The sequence below is a fragment of the Rhinolophus ferrumequinum genome, chromosome 13, assembly GCF_004115265.2.
Source record: "Rhinolophus ferrumequinum isolate MPI-CBG mRhiFer1 chromosome 13, mRhiFer1_v1.p, whole genome shotgun sequence".
Classification (NCBI taxonomy): Eukaryota; Metazoa; Chordata; class Mammalia; order Chiroptera; family Rhinolophidae; genus Rhinolophus; species Rhinolophus ferrumequinum.
Window position 1 is genome coordinate 19,855,951 of NC_046296.1, and position 24,624 is coordinate 19,880,574.

At 54.4% G+C, this 24,624-nt stretch overlaps 1 protein-coding gene across 23 annotated transcripts in view; it reads right to left on the reverse strand.

Annotated features, from left to right (window-relative positions):
• Window positions 1–24,624, reverse strand: part of DYSF (dysferlin) — a 207,617-nt gene that overhangs the window by 76,285 nt on the left and 106,708 nt on the right. For all 23 annotated transcript variants that reach the window (XM_033124779.1, XM_033124795.1, XM_033124787.1 and 20 more), the window contains 3 exons: window positions 10,335–10,428; window positions 9,717–9,794; window positions 1,565–1,746 (listed from right to left, as the gene is read on the reverse strand). In XM_033124779.1, coding sequence (XP_032980670.1) covers window positions 1,565–1,746; window positions 9,717–9,794; window positions 10,335–10,428 — 354 coding nt within the window. The remainder of the gene's footprint in view (window positions 1–1,564; window positions 1,747–9,716; window positions 9,795–10,334; window positions 10,429–24,624) is intronic.

The window sequence follows — 24,624 nt, forward strand, 5'->3', positions numbered from 1 at the left end:
GACTTCTCTGACTACATTACCAACGAGCACAGCCCCTGCTCTCCCCAGGACCCTGGAGCCCACCCGCCCGGAGGAGGCCACGGCTGTCTCCCCCTGGGATCCCTCCCAGGCACTGCCTGCAGACAAGACACAAGGCCAGAGCAACATTTTATAAAGAGGAGGCGTGATGTTGCTGTGAGAGACACCAGGGCCTGCTGCCTTCCGGCCGCCCCACATCCGCACTTGCGTCTGCTCCTTCTGCTGCGTCCCTTGGCCCAGCACCCTCCTGGTCCTCCTGCCTCCCTCCTCCTCCTCCTGCCCCACAAGCACCAGGCCTGTGCTCTTCTCCAAACAAGTTGCTCATCGCCCACCCCGCGAGGAGCCAGCTTTTACTTCCAAGGGAAGAAAATCGCACAGGTTGGCCTCCCCAGCGCAGGCCTGCTTTGCCCACTGCCAGCTGGCCCCCACTACCCTGAACAGTCACCACACCCTCCCAGGGCACCTGACATCTAGTCATGGCAATTCTCTCTGGAAATATCTTCCTAACCCTGCCTCTTCCCCTTTCATCACACTACTGCCCCCCAACCCAACCCGGGCCTCTCTGGCACATGCCCCACTAGCTGACACAGTCTCTCTCTTCCTTCATCTTTTGAAAATGTTATCCTGAGCCTGTCACGCCCCTGCTCCACTGGCCTCATTCTCTTTTCTCCTTTCCAGCCTGCCCTCCCCTCCCCTCAGTCTCCCACTCGCCCCCAAACTCTGCAAGAATGCCCCCTGCCTCCTTCCAGCACCCCAATCCCACAATTCCTCCAGGGCTTGTGTCCTCCCCACAGCCTTCCCGCCCACGCGTTTCAGCCCTCTTGGGAAGCTTCCAGAGCTGTGCTGTCCAATAGTAGAGCCAGTAGCCACCTGTGGCTATTTAAAGTGTAATTAATTAAAACAAAATGAAATGTACAAGTCAGTTTCTCAGTCGCACTAGCCACATTTTAACGGCTCAGGAGCCACATGGGGCCAGTGGTTCCCATTTCGGACAGGACAACTGCAGAGCACTTCCATCGGCGCAGGAGGTCCTGCTGGGCAGCTCTGTCAGGAGGGCCCTCGTTTGCCTCAAGAGCCATGCGGCACTCGGGGACCCGCTGTCTCCCTGGAGGATTCTCTGTTTGTGAGTCTCGCCTCCCCCCTAGACTGGGAACCCCAAGTGAGGGGCAAACCAGCCAAGTACACAAGTGTGGGATAAATGTCCGTGGAGTCAACGCCCCTCTCTGATGGGGAAAAGGGACTGGCCCGGGATCGTGTAAGTGCGTGAGAGGCAGAGAAAACCCCGGCTCTTGACCCACAGCTGAGGGCCCTTTCCAGGCCTGTCCACACCGTCTGTCGCAGCCACAGTACATGCGCTGGCAATCCATTTTTAATTACCCTAAAATCGTCTTAACCACTTTGCAATCTGGGGTCGGGGGAGAAGCCCAGAGTCCCAGCCTTAGGGCACACCCGTCTGGTTGGGGACCCGTCCCTCGCAGCGGTTGCTCTCCCTGGGCCCCTGGGGGGAGTGGGCAGTGAGACGAGGGAGGGATGCAGGCAGACTCACGTAGGTGTCGTGGTCGTACAGCTCCACCACGATGCTGGGCGGCTGCTCCGCGATGCTGGCCGGCTCGCCGAAGATCTCAATCTCGTAGAAGATGAGTGTCTGGTCCCACGTGGGGTTCAGGGTGTTCTTCACCACCACCGTCTTCTGGCTCTGGTGCAGGAAGGAGACGATTGCATAGGGATCTGCATGGCCGGTTGCAGGAAAGAGAGACAGGACAGGGCAGAGATTGTGAGAGTTGCCTGCTCAGGAGTCACACAGGCCACAGAGCTGAAGCAGAGCTGGGGCTGCCACTCTGGAGCAACAATATCAGGCTGGAGCCCATTTCCCCGGGGCTCTCCCCACTCTCCATGAGCAGACTGGTGGGCCACCGTGGGGAAATGGAGCCTGAATCCAGCCGAGTGAGCACAGGGATCCAGAGAACTTCTCCTTCTGGGCTCCCTCTTGGATTGGCCACTGGGGGCAAAGTCCAGCTGGAGGAAGTAAATGCCTGGATGGCTCATTCATTCAGCCAACCAGTATTTATTGAGTGCCTTCTGCATGTCAGGCTAGGGGCTAGGTGCTAGGGGCTGAGAACACAATTGGAACAAAACCATAATCCATACAAGCAAACATAAAATTACAATCAGTGCTTTGGAGAACAGATATCAGACACAAGAGAGCGTGTGAGGGAGAAATTTGGCTTCCTTGAGAAAGGGAGAGTAGAGACGTTGGTGCCATCAGAATGGTGTGCCTAGATCTGCATCTCAGCAAGCTCACTCCGGCGCCACACGGAGAACGGCCGCCTGGGGCAGAAGTGAGTGCAGGGAGACAAGTTACGAGGCTGCTGCAACAGCCCAGGCAAAGACGGTACTGGCTTAGATGGGCGGGGGCCGCTAGAGAGAAACACGTGGACTCAAGAGCCGTTTAGTAGTAGGTGGTAAGAGAGGGACCCTAAGGCCTCTGGAGCTCCCTGCTATCCCCCAAACTCCTTTCCAGCCTGCCAGCCCCAGCTAGGCTGGCCTGGGACCCACCCACAAGTCATTCTCTCTGCCTAGTCCCAAAGGGAAGTTGGAGTCACTAGAAAAGATTCTAGAGCAGTGGTTCTCACATCTGAGCATGCAGCAGAATCACCTGGAAGGCTTACACAGACTGCTGGGCCCCACTCCAAAAGACTCATTCATTAGGTCTAGGGTGGGGCCGAGGATTTTCATTTCTAACAAGTTCCCAGGAGGTATAGATGCCGCCTTCCAGGGCCACACTTTGGAAACTAATGCAAGAGAAGGTCCTACAAGATTGAGTGCGTGTCATTTAGGAGAGGAGCACAGGGCTTGGAGGAAGGGCTCCCGCGACTTCTCCCATTAGGACACCGGCCTGGGGGCAGGGTCCAGTTTGCTGCCATTTTATGACACTCACAGTGCCAAATGCTGAGGGCCCATGAACAGAAAAGTCTAGAGATGCGGGAGGCTAGCGGCTGGATGCTCGACGCCCGGGAGGGCTGAGCCCCAATGCTCTCACACCCTATACCCTTGGCACCTGCTCCATCCTACAGCACCTCGCATGCTCTGAGCTTCACAGTCCAGCCCAAATGCTGTCCCTAAGCCTCCATGTGGCCTCAGTGGACTCAGAGGTAATGGTTTCCGCCCTGCTGGCCTCAGAAGGGTTATGGGATGTCCATGTGCAATCCTGGGGCTGAGAAGGGGAGAGAGCACTTCCCCACCAAGAGGAGGGGAGCAGGACAGGCTCCTTGGCCTTAAGGAAACCAAGTGGCACACCATGCACGGCCACTGCACAGGACGTGGCAGGAAGTGGCCACAGAAGAGGGGGGAAGGTTGAGGTGGGCGATGTGAGGACTCCCACCATGGGATGGAGGGAGCAGGTTCTGACTATCACCCAAGGGGCTAGTTTTAAGGACAAAGGGGCTCTAAGTTAGGGCAGAAGCTGTGGGCACTCACTGCCTGAACACTGCCAGGTCTGGCTAACAGGAGGCAGCCACCAGCCTGGACAAGCGCGTTAGCCTTCAGGCACAAAAGCACAATGGGGTCAATCCTGGAGGACTTCCTGCAGGAAATTGGTTTGGAACATAATTTTTGGGGTAGAAGAGGGCGGTTGGAGGCTCATGGCAGGGAAAGGGGCAGTGGAGAAATGCCACCACATCTCGCCGCCCCCACCTGGTGGTGGGAGTCTCCCTGGCATGGAGCTCCCCCTTCCATGCACCAGCCTGGCAGGACTGGCCCTGAGCCCCACCCCTCCTGCCCCTGGCAGGGCCCAGCGGCGTCTGTGCATTTAATGAAACCGTCTGGCTGTGATACCATCAGCTCCAAGCTCGGCAGAGAACCTCTCCCTGGTTCCAGTAAGGGAAAGAGGGAGCGTTCCGATAAATAAAACCATATTAGAGAGCCGGCGAAAAAGCCCCTTTTGTTCCCACCCCCCGTGCTCCCCAACGCTTTATTTTTATAAGCGCGCAAGCCCCAGACCGACCACGTTTACACAAAGATCACAATTGCACATTGTAGCGGCTGTGCACACTGTATTGGTGTTGGCAGCACCCCCCACGCTGGCCCCTGAGCAGGCAGACTCCTTCCAGCAGCTCCATCAGTGCAGGCAATGAGCTCAGCGCAGGGGGACGGGGAGGGGGTGGCTTTCAAACAAAAATCACCCAGACCCACACACGTGCCCCACCCGCCCATGGGAGGAAAAAACACACAACAAAGGCATTGTAAAGAGCAGGCCTGGAGGCCTGGGGCCTCAGACACTGGGCTACTGTGTGCTGGGGCCTGGCCTCTCCCCACACAGGGGCCAGCCCCTCCAAAAAAAAAAAAAAAGAAAAGAAACAAGTGGGGGTGGGTGTTGCTGAGGCAAGGTGGTCAGATGAAGGAAAGCCAGACAGATGCACAGACACATCCCTCTTCCAGGAAAGCCAAGAGCAGGGAATGGCTGATCCCAAGGAGAGGTAGAAGGAAGGTGAGGGGCCAGCTCTTCCCTGTCTAGCCCCACCTAGAGCTCTCCCCAGAGCCACTCCCACATGAGGGGGCAGCATGGGCTCTCATGCCTCACCCTCCAAGCCATACAGAGCACACCCTAAGCTGAGGCGGAATGTGACTGGATTGGAACTCCCTGAGGACCACGGCTATCCTGGGAAGCTCCAGCCATGAACACAGAAGGTTCTCCTGGACTCGATCACCATGAGAGGCCCCTGGAAGTGATTTGTTGGCTGGACCTGGAGTCCTGCACCCAAGCTCTGCTGTTCAGAACTTCCTGGAGCTCCAAGGAGGACACTTCCGATTCTCAGTACACTAAGCTTTGCTCATGGGTCTCCCACCAACCAGCTCAGACCACCGGAACAGGGGCCAGGGCAGGCAGCACTCATCCCACTTGTCAGAGGAGGGAGTTTTGCCCCAGAAGACTAAGTCACTAGCCCATGCTCACACATGGCCAGGATTAGAGACTGTGACTCCTAGTGCAATGCTCCTTCTGCCATGCCACACTCACAGGAAAAGGGTCCTTAAGAGACAGTGGACTAGATCACTAGTAAAGTAACGCAGCAATATTTTTCCTATAAAATTAAGAAAAAATTCTTTAGAATTATAAAACCCAGTGTTGGCAAATATTTGATGAAATCGGTACTCTCCTTTATTGCTGGACGCCATTCAGCAACCCTTCAAGAAAGCAATTGGGCAGTATGCCCGGGAAAACATAAAACTGTTTATACCCTATTTCCCATATTCCTGGGAATCATCCAAATTAACCAAAAAGCTGTATGTACAAAGATGTTCACTCTCGCATTATTTGTAATCCATCATTCATTCAATATACAATTATTGACTGCCCAGCATGTGGTAGGTAAGCGTGGTGCGAGGAATATGAAGATGAATGAGACATGATCCAGGCTCTTAAGACTATGACTACCGGTTGGAAGTGGTAACTAAACAACAGTTATAATGGAAGGTGATGTGCAAATTAATAGTGGAGTGTATGAGGTGCCAGGAGTGGGGGGTGCCCAGTGTAACCTGGTGGCACCGAGTCTTCCGAAAGGAGGCCTCCTACCCTGTGTCTCAAGAACAAGGAGGTAACCAAGGCAGACCAAAGAAAAGAGGGTGTCTGGGCACGCAGCACGGACCAGCAAGGCACCAAAGATCACAAGCGTTAGGGAATCAGCAAGGAAGCATCCAGGGCATGGGGCATAGAGGACCAAGGAGGAGGTGGGCTGATCGTAAACGGTCCTGAATTCATACTCAGCAATTTGGACAGAATCGTGTAGACCAGTGATTCCCAAAAGATGTTCTTCAAAACGTGCGTTCTCTGGGGAGCTAATGAGTGCCTAAACAATCAAACAGCCTCCTTTTTCTGCAACCACCTCAGAGCCTCTCAATGCCACTATGCACTGTAAATCTCTAGGTGAGCAGCGTTTCCCAGTTTCTCTTGTTCAGGAACCCTTTTTAAGTGGAGCATTTCACAAGCCTCCAATGCACTTTGGAAAACAGCTCCTTAAGCTCAACGGGAAAAGTCCCCCAACCAGAGCCAGCCTTAACAAAAAGCTGTGCTTCAAACGAGGGGTTCGGCCCTGACTGGGGTCCAGACACGGGAAGTCCAACAGCAAGAATACCCCAACCCCAGCCAGGACCGAGTCTGGATCTGGGGGAACACTAAAGCACTGGTCCCTACAGAAGTAACCTCAGCTGTGGGGTGACCCACATTGCAGCCTGGCTTAGCAGCAACACCCAACTGACACAGCTTTCCCCTCCCAGGAAACATGAGGCCAACAAAGAGGGCAGGACCTTCCTCTTTCTCAACAGCTACCCCACTCCTATACTTAACACGGCATCTGGTCTACTCCCCATTGCTCATTCACTTCACCAGGTCAGGCTCCCTGAGCCCATTGACCTGAGAGACTCTTTCAAAGATGTGTCTCTGGATCTTTCATGCAAAGGGGCATCCTCTGGAATGTGGTGACCTTACCACAGAGCTGCCCAAGGGCTGTTGGTGTTGGTGGCAGCTCTGTAAGCAGAGAGGATGGTTCCCTCAAACCACAGCAGTTTAGGTGCCCAGCTGGGGGCGGGGGACAAAGCAGAATTCCCTGGGGAATCATTTGGCAGAGCAGATGGTGGCCTCCCTGATTCCCTTTGAGAAATATCAGAGCAACTTCAGGGAAGTGATGCCGCCCGTTAGGTGTGGTGCTGAGGACATGTGATTTCTAAGTCCTCTCGAGTAGTATTTTTTCCATTCAAAGTAAACCAGCGCCTTCTCCAGACGCTCACCAAGCAGTCGCAACCCCGGCCCGATATCAAAGAGAAGTCGTTTGAATTAAGTATCATTTTATATTTCTTATGCCGAATCGCTACGCAGGCCACACAGACTCATAACCACACACCCTCCAGGGGTCCAGAGAACTGTGCTGGCCACACACTTGAACCCACCCCAGGCGACATCCTCGGGCAGCTTCGACATCAGTATCTCCACAAGACTCCCTTTCCTGACTGAGTTTAATATTATTCAACAAATGTTTCCCGGGCAATTCCTGAGTGTTTCCCCAAGTCCCCAGCCAGGGAGAAGGAAGCAGACCAGCCCCGGTCCCTGGGCAGCCCCAAGGCCCACCATGGAGAGGACAAGCGGAGAACACAGCTCGGAGCCACGGGAGCCACCACCGTGAGGAAAGGCCCGGAGCGCCCCGGGTCGGCGGAGCTGACAGAGCGCTTCCTTCCGGAGGAAAGCCCTCTCTGCCCCAGACCCCCAGCAGGGAAGCTAGACCATGAGACCAGCGAGACTGTGCTCAACCCTCCCTGGCCCCAGACATTCTGGATTCACACATGAGTTTCCTCTGAGAAATGCCAGCCGGTGGCCATGCACAGACTCCGGCCGCCAGCCGCCCCAGGGTCAGTTCCAGGGGAGAAATTGCTTTGGTTTAGGGTTTGGGAGTGAAAATAAACACTCTGGGTTTTATAGGTTCACCCGTGTTGGCTGCTGTTTTCCTTTCCAGCAGCTGCTCAATCAGGCCTTTCATTCAGAAGCCAGTGGCCTCTGAGGAAGCCCTGGGCAGTGCCCTCAACGCTCAAGGGATGTTTATTTGGGGGAGGGGGTGGGGTCAGGATGGAAAGTGTGACGTCTCTGCAGGCCAGCGTCAGGCTGGAGCAGGCTCAGTCCCGAGGTGCACACTGACTCTGAGTGTGGGTTCCTTGGAGAAGTTCCCTCCCCATAGGGTCACCCGCCAGCCTGGCCCAGAGAGGCCGGGGGCCTTCCCCCCAGGCTCCACCTCACCACCCACCCCACACAAACATGCCGCCTGCACCCCCACGTCTCCCACCCTCCCCCAAAGGAAGAGGAAACAAGGTTGTGAATTAGTCCACTTATTTTTTTTCTCAGAGTAGTTCTAAGTGTCAGAAAGCCTCCTGGCAGTTTCCCAGGAAGTTGCAGCTGCAGATAGCAGCCCCTGGCCTGCCAATCCTTGCATGCTGGTTTTGCATATGTTTTGCAGAGGGTGCTCTAGGGACCCTGGACCTAAACCACAGAGCCTCCACCCTGCGCCTGGCTGCACACGGCTGGAGAACAGGTCTCTGAGAGGAGAGGAATGTGGGAAAGCACATCTGCTGGGGAGGAGGAGCCAGAGTGGTCCCCACGTGGAGAGTGGAGGGGGCTGGGAAGGAGGACAGGCAGATGGCTAAAAGCTGCAGCCACATTCTGTGAACTCAGTTCTACTCAAGCATTTGGAGGATGGTATATCTATCACCTATCAGCTATTTTAAACTCAAACAATTGAGTTAAGCTAAGTCTCGGTTTCTTTATCTGTAAAATGGGGCTGTTAAATACCTACTTCATAGGAGAGTTGTAAGGGTCACCTGAAATAATGTCAGTAAAGCACATGGGCTCATCGTGAGCACTCAGTAAGTGTTAGTTCTTTAGATATCAATTGCTGTAGGTTCAAGGGTAAGATAAGGCCCCTTCCTGGAGGAGCTCAGTCATAGTGGGAAGCATGTGGCAGAGATAGATGGCAATTGATCTATGCAGTGGGTCAGGGCTCTGAGAGAGGTGCTGGTGAAGTGCTAGCCAAGCACTGAAGAAGAAGCAACCAGCTCAGCTTGGGGAAGGGTCAGAGGGCATCTAGGCTGGGTCTTGCAGGATGAGTAGGAGTTCACTGGGTTAAAAATAGTGAGGGAAGGCATTCTAGGCACAGAGAACACAAAGTACAAAGGCCAAGGAGATGGAAGAGCTCAACAAATGTTGACAAAAGTTGGTGGGGCCAGAGCTAGTGGACGGGGGGGATTAGAGAATGATGAAACTGGCAAGATCCACGGGGGTCAGATCACAAAGGAGGTGTCTGCCAGGCTGAAGAGCTGAGCATTTATCTGTCAGTGTCTCTGTCTGAAATCAGGGGACTGACGTGAGCAGATGTGTCTAGGGCAGTGCGGAAGGTAGCAAAGAGGCCAGGAGATGACCAAAGTGTCCAGATACGAAGGGGCAAAGCCAATTCCTAGTGAAATCTCCGAGAGAGATTCAGGAGCCAGAATCGACAGGACTGAGCGACTGATGGTTTCCAACCTGATAGGTAATAACGCATGCGGATATGACACCAGGACCAAGGTGGGAAATGCAGAGGAGGCCCAGATGGTATGTGACGGGGTCGGGGGAGGGGGGGCAGGGGAAGTGTCACAAGGACTTCAGTTTGAACAGAATGAACTGTGAGGCATCCAGTGGGAGATACCTAAGATGTGGCTGGACCTCAGGGGCTCCCAGAAACTAAAGACTTAGAAGCTTCCCTAACATGAGTGGTCACTGAAGCTGGGGAAGGGGGACCCCAGTACCCAGAGAAGAGCACACAGACAGACTCTTGGGACCATCAGGCTTAGAGGGCAGTGACACACCTGAGGAGCACAGCAGCAGGCAGAGCAGTAGGAGGCTGCAGGGGCCCCAAGAGAGAGGGTGTTTCGGGGACCAAGGCCAGAGACGTTTGTAGGAGGAGGGAATGGTCAGTAAAGCCACACCCCACAGAAGGGTCAAGCAAGCCACCTGACAACTGGGAAGCCAGTGACCGTGGCAACAACAGTCACCGCCACAAAGGCTGCAGACACAGCCCACCTGCAGGAGACGCCCTGGGCTGCGTTCCCCGTGGTCCAGAGGCCCCATGGCCCAGTTCCCAGCGCTGAGTCCCTGGTCCCTGGCTTTTCTCCCTCCTCCCACCTACCAGAAAAAGAGTCCTTATCCATCGCAGGCAGGTCCCGGGCCTGGTACATGTAGCAGCGTAGGTGGTAGCGGTTCCCGTCTGTACCGAGTGAAAAACAGAGATTCCGAGTGATGGGCTGGGGTTGGCTAAGAGCTGGAGCTAGAAGGGAGAGTGGAGTCGGCCCTAGGAAGGGCAGAAGACAGAAGGGCTGAACAAGTGAAATAACACATGGCACACTCTGCAGGAGTGAACCACTCACAGGGTCACAACAGACCAAAGCTCAAAGGTGGACACCTGAGTGATGTGCCCTTGAGCCTGGTGAGAGCTGGAGAGCAGAGGGTGGAAGAGGAGGAGAAGGAGAGGTCAAACAGATGATGGGGGAGCCAGAATTCACACGGCCTTGAATGCCTGATTTGAAGCTTAGAGTTGACACACACAACACCCATAGACAGGTATGTGCATGCACACACACACACACACACACACACACACGAAAAGACATTGACTCACCAAAAAGCACACAGACTCAGTTCCCCACAGCCCCACATATACACCTGACCATATAGCCCTATACAAACAGAAGCGGAAGGTTACACACCTGTCCATATCACCCAATAGACACCTCCCAACATCACTTACAGTCGAAGATGCAGGAAATCGTGGGTCTGTTCACACCAAAGCTCAAGGTGGAAATGGAGGTGGAATCTTCACTCTTGTCGTCCACTATGCCGCCCTAGAGACACAGATCCGGTCAGGGCAGATCCTTACCCTGAGCCTGGGGCTGACAGGGAGACTGGTCCCACAGAGTCAGGTCCTGGGGTTGGGAGACCTCTAGACACTGCTCCTCAGCTGCTGAGAGCTGGGCCATCAGCCTCTACCATCACTCTAGGGCAGCTCCCCTCTCCTGCAGTCCACAGACTCCAATGCCAAGTCCCAAGGGAAATTCTCCTCCCTTTCTGGTGGAGACCAGACCAGAATGGAAGTTTGACTTGTTCTAGCCCAAGAGGTGGGAGTTTGAGAGAAGGAAGGACCTGAAGCATCTCCGGGGGAAATCCAATGGTGATCTGCCCATTGGGATGAGTGAAGAGGAGCCAAGGTCTGCAGGGCCCAGTGTGGCATCTCTGCCCATCCCTGTGTGCCTGGAGCCAGTGCTGATGCCAGGGATACACAGGTACCAAGCTGGGTCCCCAGGCTCAGGGACAGGAGCGGGAGGGGAGCTAGGTCTACACTCAGACTCAGAGCCAGCCTGTCAGATTACTGCGCATAAAGCTAGACGTTCACTCCCCTCCTTTTCCTTCTTAGCACTGGGCTCTAACCACCTTCCCTGGACCAGATGCCCACCTCCCTGCTGCACCGATCCCCCCACTGCCACCTCCGCCACACTGCAGCCCCTCACTGGGGTCCCGTATGGTTTGGGGTCTTGGGGACCCAGTAGAAACCCAGTAGGGACCACGGCCCACACAAACATAGGAAATGCTCCACGCACGCCGCAGCCCAGACTCCCAGGTTTGGCTTTCTATAACAGCAGGCCCGTCAGCCTCTCGTACCCAGAGCCCAGCAGATGGGCTGGGGAGAGCTGGACAGCACTTGCATGCGGTCCAGTCCCTCTGCTGCCACTCACATTTCTCCAAGTTCCTCTCCCCTTTCCCCACATAGTGACCGGCCCCATTCGCTTGCCCAGTCCCTCTTCCCAACACACGAGTACACAAACTCTTGAAAAATAACGCCGACCTCCCCTTGTATGGCCTGCTCATCCAGCCTAGGCCCTCCCAGAATGGCCACTTCCCAGGGCCTTTCTGCTGGGCTACCCAGACCCCACCTGGCTGCCGCCATTTCACAGGACTCTCGGCCTCTCTCAGGACCCTGTGCCTCCAAATACAACGTGCATGGCCACTTCTGTGTCCCTCCTGTCCAAACCACGCCCACCCTCAGGGCCTAGCCCCAGACCCCTTGTCCAAGAAGCCTCCCGGATGCCACTCCTCCCCCTTCTGAGCCACCCACACCTAGAGCCAGAACAGTGTCATGACTCAGTCACCACTTGGATCCCCGGCCCAAATCCTTTGGTGGCTCTTGCTACCCAAAGGGTCCTGGTCAGACCCTCGGGGACCCGCCCTATCTTCCCCACCAACAACAGGGCTTACTTCCCTCAAACCCAGCCCTCAGCTTCAGGCAGCCACACTCCTTAAAGCTGGCCCAGACTCTCACCTGCTCCCATCGCAGGCTCATGCTGTTCCCCAGGGAGAAGTACCACCGACTGTCCCAGTCCTTCCCTGGTCACTCTGAGTCAACAAAGAAATGCATCCTAAAGGTCAGACGGTCTTCCTCGGCTCCGTCCCCACAAAAGGGCCCATAAAACATACGTGTAGGAAAGACATGTTCATCTGCTCTCCCAGGGGATTCACCAAGGTCCTACTATATAACCAGGCAGGCTCTGGCTCCCATGAGAGGACAGCCCCCTCTCTGACAGAGAGATGCAGTGACTCCCTTCCTCTGGCCACAACTTCCACACAAGCTCTACAACCAGATTACTTGGGCTCCAATTCTGGCTCTGCCATTTATTAGCTGTGTGACTTTGGGTGGGTTGCTTAACCTCTCTGAGCCAGTTTCTCTGTAAATTTGGGATAATTCTATAGTATCTATCTCAGAGAGTTGCTGTGATTATTAAGGAGATAAATTACATGTTGTTTTCAGCACACCACCTGGTACATAATAAATGCTCAATAAATGTTTGCTATGAATGATCTTATGAGAGAAATAAGGCACAGGCAGGGCAGGGGAAGGTAAGTCATAAACTATGAAGTTAGCAATTGTGCTCAGGGGTGGTATTCATACATTTGTTCAAAATTATTCCAGGAGCTGGAAAAATGGACATTTCAGGAGCCACAGCCCTGGGCAGAAATCAAAATCAATCAATCAAGTAATCAGTCTCTCAAAAAACACACACACACACACACACACACGCAGAATAACAGGGAGGGGTGTCATACTACAGACAGGGAAGGGTACTACAGACAGAACCCGAGGCCACCATGCCTGAATCCTCCCTCTCAGGCAGGTGTAGACCCCAGGCGTCCTGGGTTCCCACCAGGAAAGGCATTTGGCGTGGCTGTGTTGTACTGGCATCCCGCCAGAGCACGCACCAAGTCCAGCAGCTAATAGCTCCCAGTTTCAGGGTCTGAGAAGCTGCACAGAGGGCTGGACCTGGGGGGCCCAGCAGGCCACCCCAGGCGTGAGGGACAGGCACGCCAAGGAAAGCAGATCAGGACGCTGGAAATGGCTTGGCCAGCTCCCGGGTGCAACAACGCATAGCGCAGGCAGCTCAGTGCACTGGGCGAGGGGCGAGGGGGGTTCAGCTGGGGGCGGGGTGGAAGGCCCAGGACTCCATAGCCCTTTCGCCTCTGCCCGGCAACACACGTCTCACACACACACACACACACACACACACACACACACACAGGGTGCTGGGACAGCACAGGGAGCCACTGCCTCCCACCGGCCCCAGAATTCCTTCTCTCCCTCCGGGTGCCTACAGGGACCTCCCTGCTTGCGGACCACTGCCAGGGCACATCCCCACTCACCTCACACCTCCTCTCGATGGCCTCCCCTAGCCGCCTCCCGTCAGCACCACTCCCACCCAAGGTCTCTGCCTGGGGCTTTGGCAGTACTTTCTGGGTCTCTGTCCAAGGGCAGGGCCGCTGCCTGTAAGTAGGAAAGGTGTCCCCCTCCTTGGGATTTCCACAAAAGCCAGAGCCAGGTACCTCCGGCCTACCTCTGGGTCTGGCCCACAGCAGGTCCTGGCACTGGGAATAACCATCCTTCAGAGGGAGGAGCCAGCGTTCCCTCCAGGAAGGCCCCTCACTGCCAGGGCTCCTTCACCTGTCCTGCCTCCTTCCACTGCCCTGCTGCACAGGCCCTCTGCCATCCCACCCCCACGCGCTGCCCAAGTGTGGACCTGCCTCCTCCTTCCTTTCTCCATCTCACAGAGACCAACGGGGCTTGTTGGGAAGAAGCAGAGAAAACCAGGAGCTGGGCTGAGGGACACCCACTAAGCAGGCTCCCACCAGGGGCGGAATTCCACCCGCACAGCTGGACAATACCTTTCTATCCTCCGATCCTCCCAGGGACCTGAGCTCTCCAAACATTCCCTTCTGACGCTGAGCGCAGAGTGCGGGGGCAGGCGGGCGGCAGGTCTCCCTCCCAGCCTACCCACCGCCTCTGAATTGAATCTCCAACTGTCAGGACACTCCCAAACACCCACACCCCTGTTGGCTTCCATGGTCAAACCTGCTGGAACCCTCCGGGGTCCCCTTTCTTGCTTCCGTGCCTCTTCCATGTAGGTTTCTCTGTCCCATGCTTCCCCTGGCTCTTTCCTCAGATGTCCAGTCTTATTTTCAAGGTTACTCTACGAGGATGAGTTAGGCACCCCTCCCATGGGCTCCCACTGCACCTACCACCCCCACTGTAGATACCTGTTTACGTATCTGCCCTTCCCACTGAGAGCTCTCTGAGGTTTCCATCATATGACCAGAACACCTCACACACAGCAGATGCTCAATGAATAATTGGAGAATGAGTGAAAGAATGAACGAACAAATGAGCACTTGCCTCAAGTGAGAACAATCGTATAAACCCTGGGGAGAGCTGATGACAGAGGCCAGCCCGTCACCCGGATCAGAGGCCCAGTCTATGCATTAACACACATAATCCAATGTCGCGCTGTCTTCACTTTGAAGCACGTGGTCGTTTTCACGTGTGGATGAGCAGGGCACCCACGCTGGGAATTTCTCTCAAGTAAACAATGAGGCCTGGTGAAAACCTGACTCAGGAGCTTGTGCAAAGCATCTCCCTCCCATCAGTACTTCCCCGTGACGTTCCACTCGTGCTTATTGAACACCTACTTTGTGCCAGATCGGTCCCACATTCAAGTTGCAAAATAAATATTACTGTTTGTGGAGACAGAAATGTCAACTCCCTAGAGAGGCCTTCCCTGATCCACGGTCAAAATCACATTCAAATACACACACTCACACCCCCCCACAGGCTCACACACCCCACCCCAAAACACACTCACCCCCTAACCCCACACGCATCGCACACACACATCCTGCCCCACCCACACACATCCCCACATACACACACACGTACCCTGCAGTGTCACACTCTCCCCTCTTATGTGGCTTTCTTTTCATCATGGCACTTGTTATCCCAGATACTTGATGTGTTAATGTTTTTGTTGATTGTCTACCTCACCCCTTAGCATGTGGGCTCCATGAGGCCACTGCTGTGTCCCCAGAACCTACAACAGTGCCTGGCACGGGGAGGCCCTCGGTAAATATCTACTGAATCAATGAATAAAGTCCAAGTTGAGGCCCTCATCTCTGTAAGTGCCTCTCTCGTCACACAATCACCCTTTTCCTGGAGGGAATTGTTTGGGGCTAAAGGAACTTTCTGAGGGTTAAGCCTGACTTGAGGGAAGGATCCCCAAGAAAGCAATGAGGCAGACAGTGGGGAGAAGAGGATATAAGTGAAGATGCAGCGTGACGGACACCGGTTTGCCGTCTTTAACGTTCACGCTCCCAACTGCTACCGGGCACTTAACATGTGCAGCATTCTCATAAGAGCTGAGAACAAGGAGCTGAGTCCTAACCACACCTTCCAGACAGGGACTGTTACTGCCTTCCTTTTAGAGACAAGGAAACTATGGCATGCAAAGGCAAGGCAACTGAATTACTGCATGACAAAAGAGCGGCCTGCAGGTACCGAAACTTGCAGTGGGTAGCACCATTTCATGTGCACAGGGTAGAAAATCAAGGTGACCCATTCATTTCACAGACCCTGAAGCTCCGACGTAGAGAATGTCCAGGGTACCATTCCCTGGGCATCAGACTCCATGTTGGGTGCCAGGAAGGGGGGAGGGGAAGGAACTTGCCTGGAACTCACAGTGTGGCCAGGGAAAGGGAGCTGGGGTGCCACAGGGAAGCCCAGTTCCTGAAACTCAGGCGCCTTATTATACAGTGGTAATCACGGCAGCACCCATTGCGCAGGACTATTAAAAACGCAGGGATTTTCATCCTTGGAACTATTGACATTTTGGGCCAGATAATTCCTTGCTGTGGGGCTGCCCTGTGCATTGGTGGAGCATTGGTGGATGTTTAGCAGCATCTAGAGCCTCTGCCCGGTAGACGTCCGTAGCACCTCCCACCGCTCTGCTGTGACCACCAAAAACATCACCAGACATTGTCAAATGTCTCCTGGGGGGGTCGAGTGGGGGATAGAAATTGCCCCTGGTGGAGAACCACTGACAAAAATTAAACAAAATGCACCCATTGCCCTCGGCAGGTACCTGGCACCCAGTAAATGCTAGTGGTCCCAGTTTTAACTCTTTGATCTCTCCAGTCTCCTGTTAATGTCCTCCGCCCCCTTCCTCCTTGCCCTCCAGCTTTCTGTAAACTTGGAATCTATCACCTTCCCTCCTCCACAGGACTTTTGCCTGCAGGCAGTTCTCTCCATCTGGAATGTCCTCCCCAATGAGCCAACCTGAGCTCTTCCTTCAGCTGAATCACTGAAGGAAGAGGCTTAGACAAGGCACTGCCTGCCTTGCCTGTATCATTGGCCCCTGCCCAGCCTCTCCTCGCTTTTCTCCTGCGTCCATCTCCATGTGTGAGGAGAAGCATGCGTAATCCTTTATCCCCTGCACCCAGCCCAGTGTCTAGCATTTAGCAGGTATCCACTGAAAACTTACCACATGAATCACTATTCCCCACCCTAAGCTAGGTGTGCAGCACTCTCTCAGGCCTAAGGTCCCAGGGGAAGGGACAGGAAAGTGTGCAGCAGACAGCAGGGCCTCCCACCCTCAGGAGGCTGAGGGTCTGACTACAGAAAGCACAAGTGATGTAAATTCACTGCACCCCAGGGGTGCGGCTGTCTGTGGGGTAAAATGGAACAGGGTGGGCCCTTGGAAGGTCCCATTCAGGAAGGCTTCCTGGAGGAGGGGCCAGAGGAAGAGTGCTGGAACAGGGGCGCAGCAGCAGGCTGGAGGCCTGCCCTCAAGCTTAGGGGAAAGGCTTGGCTAGAGGGGCGAGGTGGGAAGAGGGGGAGGCAAGGACAGCAGAGGGAGGGCAGCTGCCTTCTGCTCTCACTCGGAGCCCTGGGCAGAACCGGGCTGCAGGGGTGGCTGATGCTCTGGTTTCTACCCATCCACCCTTCATTCCCACTCCACATGCTCACTCTTCCCCAGCCTCAAGGCCAGGCCCAGGGCATTGGGTTTCCCACAGTCACATTCCTGCATCCATAGCTCATGTCAGTGAGACTCCCAGGCTGGGGCTGGCAGCCACGCGGTCTGCGGCCACGCACTCCATCTTGGGGCTAGCTGTGGAAAGCATCCTGCTGCTCGCCCAGGGGACTGGGTAGCCTCCAACTGCTGCTGCCCAGCTGGCAGCCACGACTCCCCGGGGGAGCCTGAGCTTAGATGTGTGAGGAACTCTCTCCCTCCCAGATGCTGTGGGGCTTCCCCAGGGGTCCCCAGAGCTAGCAGCCAAGCCCACCTTAGTGTGCTGAGCGCTGATGCCCCCAAGACCTCAGTGTGGCCACTGCACTGGGAAGAAAGAGGTAGGGAGGCTGAGAAAACAAGCAGTCTATGAAGGGGACTCCTTGACCTGCCTAAATTGGACCCAAGACCAGCACAAGACTGTTAGCGTGTCTGAGATTCCTTCTGCGCCACAGGTTGTCTATCTCACACACACACACACCCCTCCTCCCTCTGGTAATGGCACATTGCCCCACACGGGGCCTAGAGGTCTGAATCAGGATCTATAAAGTAGAGGCAGAAAGGGCAAGAGCAGAGGTGGATGCAGCAAAAGGACACAGCCTGAGCAGGGGAGGACAGGGCCACAACAGCCACACCTATGGTGGTCAGAAAGGAAACAACAGAGCCTCCAAGGTATCTTGGGGGCCCATCAGAGCACCCCCTTCCCCAGCAGGGTCAAGCGGATGGGTGTGGGGGCCAGCTGCCCTCCTCAATTTACGAGAACTCAATTCCTATGCATGATGGACTCAAAGAGCAGGGGAGCTACTATTCCAAGGACCCTCAGCCCTTTACTTCTGTAAACAGGACTAGGGAGCCGCCCCTGGCCCCCGCTGAGAGCAGCAGGTGCTGGAGCTGACTCACATGGCTCAGGAGAACAGGTCATTAAATTTTCAACCATTTTACAAGCCAGTTTTTAAACAGAGCCATTTGAAAAAATTAAATCATATAAATTTACAACTACAGAAATTAATTCAAAAAACAAAGGTGATAAATATTCAAACTCAACTCATCACTTCCTAATTATTTTGCTACCTTTTACTGTTACCCTGTTCCTGGAGTTATTTATGTATAGTGTATGGAGGGGGTGGAAACACTGCAGTGCGATGTGTCATTGCCAATCTCTGCCAACCTCCACATTCATGACGTCCCATTGCCGGCTTGAATCGGCCATGGCAGAGATAGTTACACCCTGGAAATCAGCAAGTGCTACAAACCAGGGTGGGATTTGTTTTCTGGATTTTTTTCCGGGAGACCGATTGTTAAATATTGACCACCACAGCTTGAGGGTGACCTGCCAGGATCTCCTCTTCACTATGGGATGTGCTGGGACATCCAGAGAACACACGGCGATGTAGGGTAGAGTGCTACAAACTCTGCACGGCCTCATCATTATCCATAAGATTTTTCACAATACTCATGTGAGGAAACACAGCTAGAATAATTATTACTTGTCTTCTCTGTGCCTCCGTTTGCTTACCTGTAAAATGGGAGTGCTAATAAAACCCGTCTCTTAGGATTGCTGGGAGCATTAAATGAGATGATACATGAACAGGGAAGAGTGCAGTGCCTGACGCATGGTATGTGCTCTAGAACAGATGGCAAACTTTGTCCATAAAGGGCCAGAGAGTAAATACTGTGGCCTTTGCGACCACTCGGCTGCCACTAGAGCAGGACAGCAGCCATAAGTAACACAGGCACGAACGAGCATGGCTGTGCCAATGCACAAACGGGCACAGGGCTTGATTTGACTTGTGGACATGGTTTGCTGACCCCTGCTCTATAAGGAGAGATTATTTTTGTTGTGTTGTTATCACTCCTATCTGGTAAGTGAGAAAACTAGGGCCCAGAGAAGTTAAAGTCTTCCTTAGGGTGGCACAGCAAATTAGCTGGCAGAGCCAGGGGTCTCCCAGAAACCCCTCGGGGCTCTTCCCAGCTCCTGCTTCCCCATAGAACTCAGCACCTGAGCAGGGTTCTGGGACAGGACAGAGCCGAGTGCCAAATCAGGGCCTTGGGGAGCCCAGGGCCCACCTCACTGCCCCAGCTGCCCCAGCTTCCAGGGAAACCCCACACAGGCCAGCAGGCCAGGCCAGAGGAGGAGAACACTTTTTAAAAGAGAAAACTCAGGAACACAGACCTCCCTTCCTAATCGGGGCTGATTGCAACCTTAAGTGGAATAGCAGGCAAGGGTGCAACCCCATTTAATTTACAGCTGGAGCCAGGGCTTGGCAACAGCTGCTAAACTCCTTGCAAAACTACAGGCCAGCCCCTGGGGATCTGGGAGTGGAATCAGGAAACCTGGAGAATCCACGGTGCCACGTGTGGGCTGGCGCGTGCGTCTGTGTGTATGTGTGTGTGTGTCCCCCTAGGGTTTCCACGTCTCTGCATGTGGAGGTTGCAGAGAACACTCTAGCAGGTTTTATCCCACGCCAGAATGCCTCTGTAATTAGGACAACTGTATGTCCCACTTGGTCAGGAATGGCCCCAGCCTATACCTGTTTTCCAGCATGACTGACAATAGTGTCCCAGTCCAGATAATAAATTATAAGATCACCTTAGCATTGGTGGATGTAGACCCTCATACATGTACGACGACACACGGCACACCCGGCACATCTACACAGCGGCGACATACACCCACATCCGTGTGCTGGCACTTGTCTCAAGTACACAGACACACAGTTGGGCCCTCCAGACATCAGCATCCTTGGGCCAAACTGCCCTAGCGTGTGCACATTTAGAGGAATTACCCAAATTGTCTTTCTATGTAGCGGAGCAGGAGGGGCAGGGAGACTCCTGCTTGAGAGGCCAACCAGCCCTTAAGCTGCCCTGCTAGCACAACGCCAGGTATAGAACAGGTGTTCAGTTAGCATATTCAAAAAACAGAATCCAGGGACACACAGAGCCACTTCCCAATTCAGGCAGACCACACCATGGGCCTTGGTTACTTAACGAGGCAAACCCCTCTCACCTCCCAGGCGCTGCCATTGCTCGAAGTGCCGCTCTGGGCACCATACCTGGGCACCATACCATACCTGGCAGGGCTCTATCCGGGTCCGGAGATGGCTCTTCCCCTCCCCACCCACAACTGACCTCCTTTTCAAACAGTTCAAATCGCAAATTACTCCTTTCTGGCACTTGCAGCTTCTCCCTCTCAGCACTTCCGGCTCCCAGCTACCCCTCCCTGCCTCCTGGCTGGGGCTTGGAATGCCTGTCTCTGTAGGTCCTCTCTGCTTCAGGTCAGGACTCAGGTCTCTGCAACCAATTGGAGGCTTCCTGGGTGGGGGCCATCATACCAGCTCCCCTCTAGCTGCCCAATTGCTCCAGGGAGGCCAAACTACCTGGTGACAACATGAGGAGGGTGGTACCCACAGCCAAAGGCTCCAGCCAGGTGCCCAGGGCCCTCCCTAGAACCCCACTCAATGGCCCTCACTGGGGGAGGACATTATGCTCGAATAGGAGTGGAGAGAGTAACCTGGGGAGAGAGGGCAGAGAGCCGCTGTCCTGGCCTTGGTTCTAGAACTGACTCACGTTGTGCCACTGGGCAAACCCCTCCTCATGCCCCGGCTTCTTCTGGGGTAATATTAGGGGCTCAGAGTAATATTAGAGCAGCGCTGTCCAACAGAACTTTCTGGAATGATGGAGCTCTTCTATAATTGCACTGTCCAAGGTAATAGCCAGGTGTAGCTGGTGAGCATTGGAAATGTGGCTAGTGTGACTGGGGAACTAAATTTTCTTATTTTAATTATTTTCAATGTAAATCTAAATAGCCACATATGGCTAGTGGCTACCGTATTGGACAGTGCAGTTCTGAAGCTCAATCTCCCCAACTATGAAATGGATATAATGATAAAATCCAGCCTTCCGGGGTCACTGTGAGGCCAGAATGACCCAGTGCATATAAAGCTCTCAGCCTGGTCTTTGGCACATGGTAAAATGGATTTTAGTAATTCTTATCTTCTTTGGGGTCCTGGGTTCCCTTTGGAATTAGAGAAAACCATGGACCTTAAACCAGAATTTACCATCACAAACACACGTGCACTCATTGCACATACATGCACATCACACATGTGCACACATCTTATACAATGCACACACTTGCACATATGTATCACACATGTGCATGTACATTACACACATATCGTGTGTGTGCGCGCACATCACACATGTGCTTACACATCAGACACACATGCACACACAGATCACACACAAACACCCACAGATTTGTATGCAATTTCAAGAGGCTCCTTTGGCTCCAAAGCCAGGTGGAGAGCGCCTTTCACACATGAAAGTTCCTTCCAGCTCTGAAAATCTCCAAGGCTGTGAGAACAAATTGCCGAGTCTCCATGTCCTTTCCTCCTCCCTGCCCAGGATCAGCATCTCGGAAAACCCTGCCTGACACTCAGGGCCAAGCACAGAGACATGGCTCTGGAAAAATCCTTGCGCGTGGAGGGCAGGCCCAGGGCAAGAGCGACAGGACGGATTCTGTGAGCTCATCCCGGCAGCCGGCAGCCATCACCAGAGTTCCCAGAGAGGCCGGTGGCGTCTGGAGGGGGTGACTGGGTGGGAGCCCGCGGTGGCGGCAGCAAGGGGTGTGGGGCGAGGAGAGGGAGGCTGGATGGAACGAGCTATAATAGCAGCTTTGTGCTCCGCTTCCCAGCTCCCTGGGAACGCCAGGGAGATTATGAAACCCGGTGTCTTTGGGAATGCCAGGATATTAGCTGGAAAAAGAATAATACGAAAATAAAATAATGCTCACGATGGAGACAGCAGACGATTAGCAGACGGAGCCAGGGCCTCCCGCTCCGTGGAGGGAGCCAGTCTTGGCCCCGGCAGAAGGTTTCAGGGAAAGTCTGCCCGTGCTAATGAGCAGACAGGGCCTGCCTTCCAGCGAGACGTCTTCAGGAGGGGAAGCTGGCAAGCGAGGCCCAGCTTGCTGGTGAACACGTGGGCCAGGGGAAGGGTGGTAGGAGGCAAGGGGCGCCACAAGCCTGGCCCCTGGGCCCAGACATCCAGAAATGTCAGATTACCAGGAAGGCCACCTGGCCACCACCCGCATTCTTTCCCTGGACTCCTTCAAGCTCTGCCTCCCAATGTGGTCCTCTAAAAAGCCTCCCTCATTAGACACTGTCACTCTGGAATGGCTTTATTCTGCCCTCCTGCACTTCAAAGATGCAAATTCTTTGGGTTTATTAGCACTCACGTGTGAAAGTCTCTCTTCCTAAACAGACAGGTGTTCCTCGTGGGCCAGGGCTCCACCATCAGATCGGGAGATCATTCGAAGTAAAGACCACTTTTCTCCCATCAGGGAACAAGGACAACATGTCATCTTTCCCTGCCTCCCTCTCCAGGACCCTGGCCACACACCATCAGCCAAGAATGGACAAACCCTGCCTCTCTCAGAATGGCATCCAAGTGGAGGGCCCAATGTGACCACCACCCACCCTCTTCTTCCCGATGGACCATGCACATCATATCCTAGCCACCTGGAGGTGGTCCTTGGGCCAGCAGCATTGCACCACTCGGAAGCTTCCTAGAAATGGAGACTCTCAGGCCCCACCCAGACACCAGATCGAGAGTCTGCATTTTAACAAGAGGCCCAGATGGCTCCTTTGTGCCTGAGGGCTGACAAGCACTTCTTTACAAGCATCATGTCCTTAATCCGTATAACACCCCCAGGATGCAGGGAACAGAGTCACTAAAGGGATAAGGGACTTGTCCTCAGCACGGACACAGAGGAAGGAGAATTAGAACCAAACCTGAGCCACTCAGCTCACCTGTCCTACCGTGTTCCCACCAAGCGAATCCACACACATCAAGGACCAGTAGCTGGGTCCTGTCACCCAGGAAATTCAACCACCTGCCCCCATGACTCAGGGTGGACTTTGTCCCTGTGCTTTGCTGGGCGTCAATAAACCCCGGGAAAAAGGACAGCAGGCTCAGGGACAGGCGTCCAGGCTGACCTTAATCCTAGCAGGAAGCGTGGAAAGGTGACCATGGAAGGGTGTATGCATGTGTGCATGTGTGTGTGCACGTGTGTATGCACGTGTGTGTGCACGTGTGTGTGCATGTGCGTGTGTGTTGGTGCCAATGGAGGTTCAATTCACTCCAGGGCAGCGTGGTCACACAGTTCCTGTCAAACGGGCCTAGGGCCCTCCCCAAATGCCGGCCACACCTAAAGACTTCCCAAAACTCTGTGTCCTCCAGCTCCAGTTTTGTGGGTACAGCCCCTCCATCCACTGTCTGCCCTGGTTCTCTAAGTCAGCAAAGCTCCCCAGACACAGACGGCTTCGCTGTGTTGGTTCCTTCCACATATCACAGGCGAATCACACTGGCCTCACAATCCATCACCTTCCCAGGTCTGCTGACTTGACATTTGATTTCCATGCTCCCTCACATTTTCTCCCACAGAAGGAATAAACGAACTGGTTTCTCTGTTTCTGGGAAACGACCCACTTCATTCTCCCAGTCACCAAGCCATGAAAGCTTGGCAGTGGGTCTCCCAGCCTTGCTCATCTTCTTCCCCCAGATCCTGGCCAGCCCCAGACTGTCCATGCTTCTGTCCACGTGTCTCTAGGCCTTTCTGGCCGTGTGCCCTCTCTCCTGGCCCACTCGCCTCACAGCAGACGCGCAGCCCCCATGCCCCGCAGCTTCCCTGCCCTGGGCCGCCTGGCAGACAGCCACCAGATCCGTCTTTCTCACACAGCACTTCACCGCGTGTGTCAGACTTGCCATGGCCAACCATGAACTCATCACAGCCCCAGGCCCACCCCACCCCATGCCCTGCGGAAGGGAGCCATCCCACTGTGCACGCAGTGGGGCCTCTGAGGCCCATTTGACGCCTCCCTCCCTGAGCTCTGCCACTCCACTTTCCTCCACTCGGGTCCCACAGCTCCCACCCCAGATGGCCACCTCATCCTGGATCTCTAATCAAGGCTCCTAATGGCCTCCTGATGGGAGGCTCTTCCTCTCAACCATCCGCCATGGCTCCTTGATTAACGGGCGCAGAGCCCAGCTCTGACCAGAGCACGTTCCACTCAACACCCACACTGGTTCCCCACTGTAGCTCTTTGCCCAGCGTTGTTTTGAACTTTTCGTTCCCTCTTTAGATACTCCTCTCCCCAACCTGGTGGTGCTGTCAATCATAGAAAAGAGGCCTGACCCAAGAGGACCAATGAGAACACTCCATTCCTCACCCTCAGGCTCAGGGGCTGGTGTGGGCACATGAGCAGGCAGAACCAGTCAGCCACACATAAGACTGCGACTGGCGGCCCTCTCGCGTCCTCACAGTCTCCAGCTCTGAGGGAAACAGGATGCCGGGAGGGCTGTGCTATTTTATCCAGCAGGGGTTTGCTGGCTCTAAAGATGATGTCAGCCTTTTGTCACAGGTGCCATCTTTGCCACCACATAGAGCGAGTCAGGGTGAGCACGAGGCTAACACAGGAGAGCAAGTCAGAAACGCAGAGTCCTGGGACGCAGTGAAATGAACCGCTATTTCCTGCCAGACCTGTGCCTCATTCACCTCTTGGGCACTTCCCTGCTACCTGAGCACCGAAATCCCTCTTCTCTCTTTAGGTATTTGAGTTGATTTTCTGCCTGATGAAAATAAGGCCTGGTTCCTTAGAG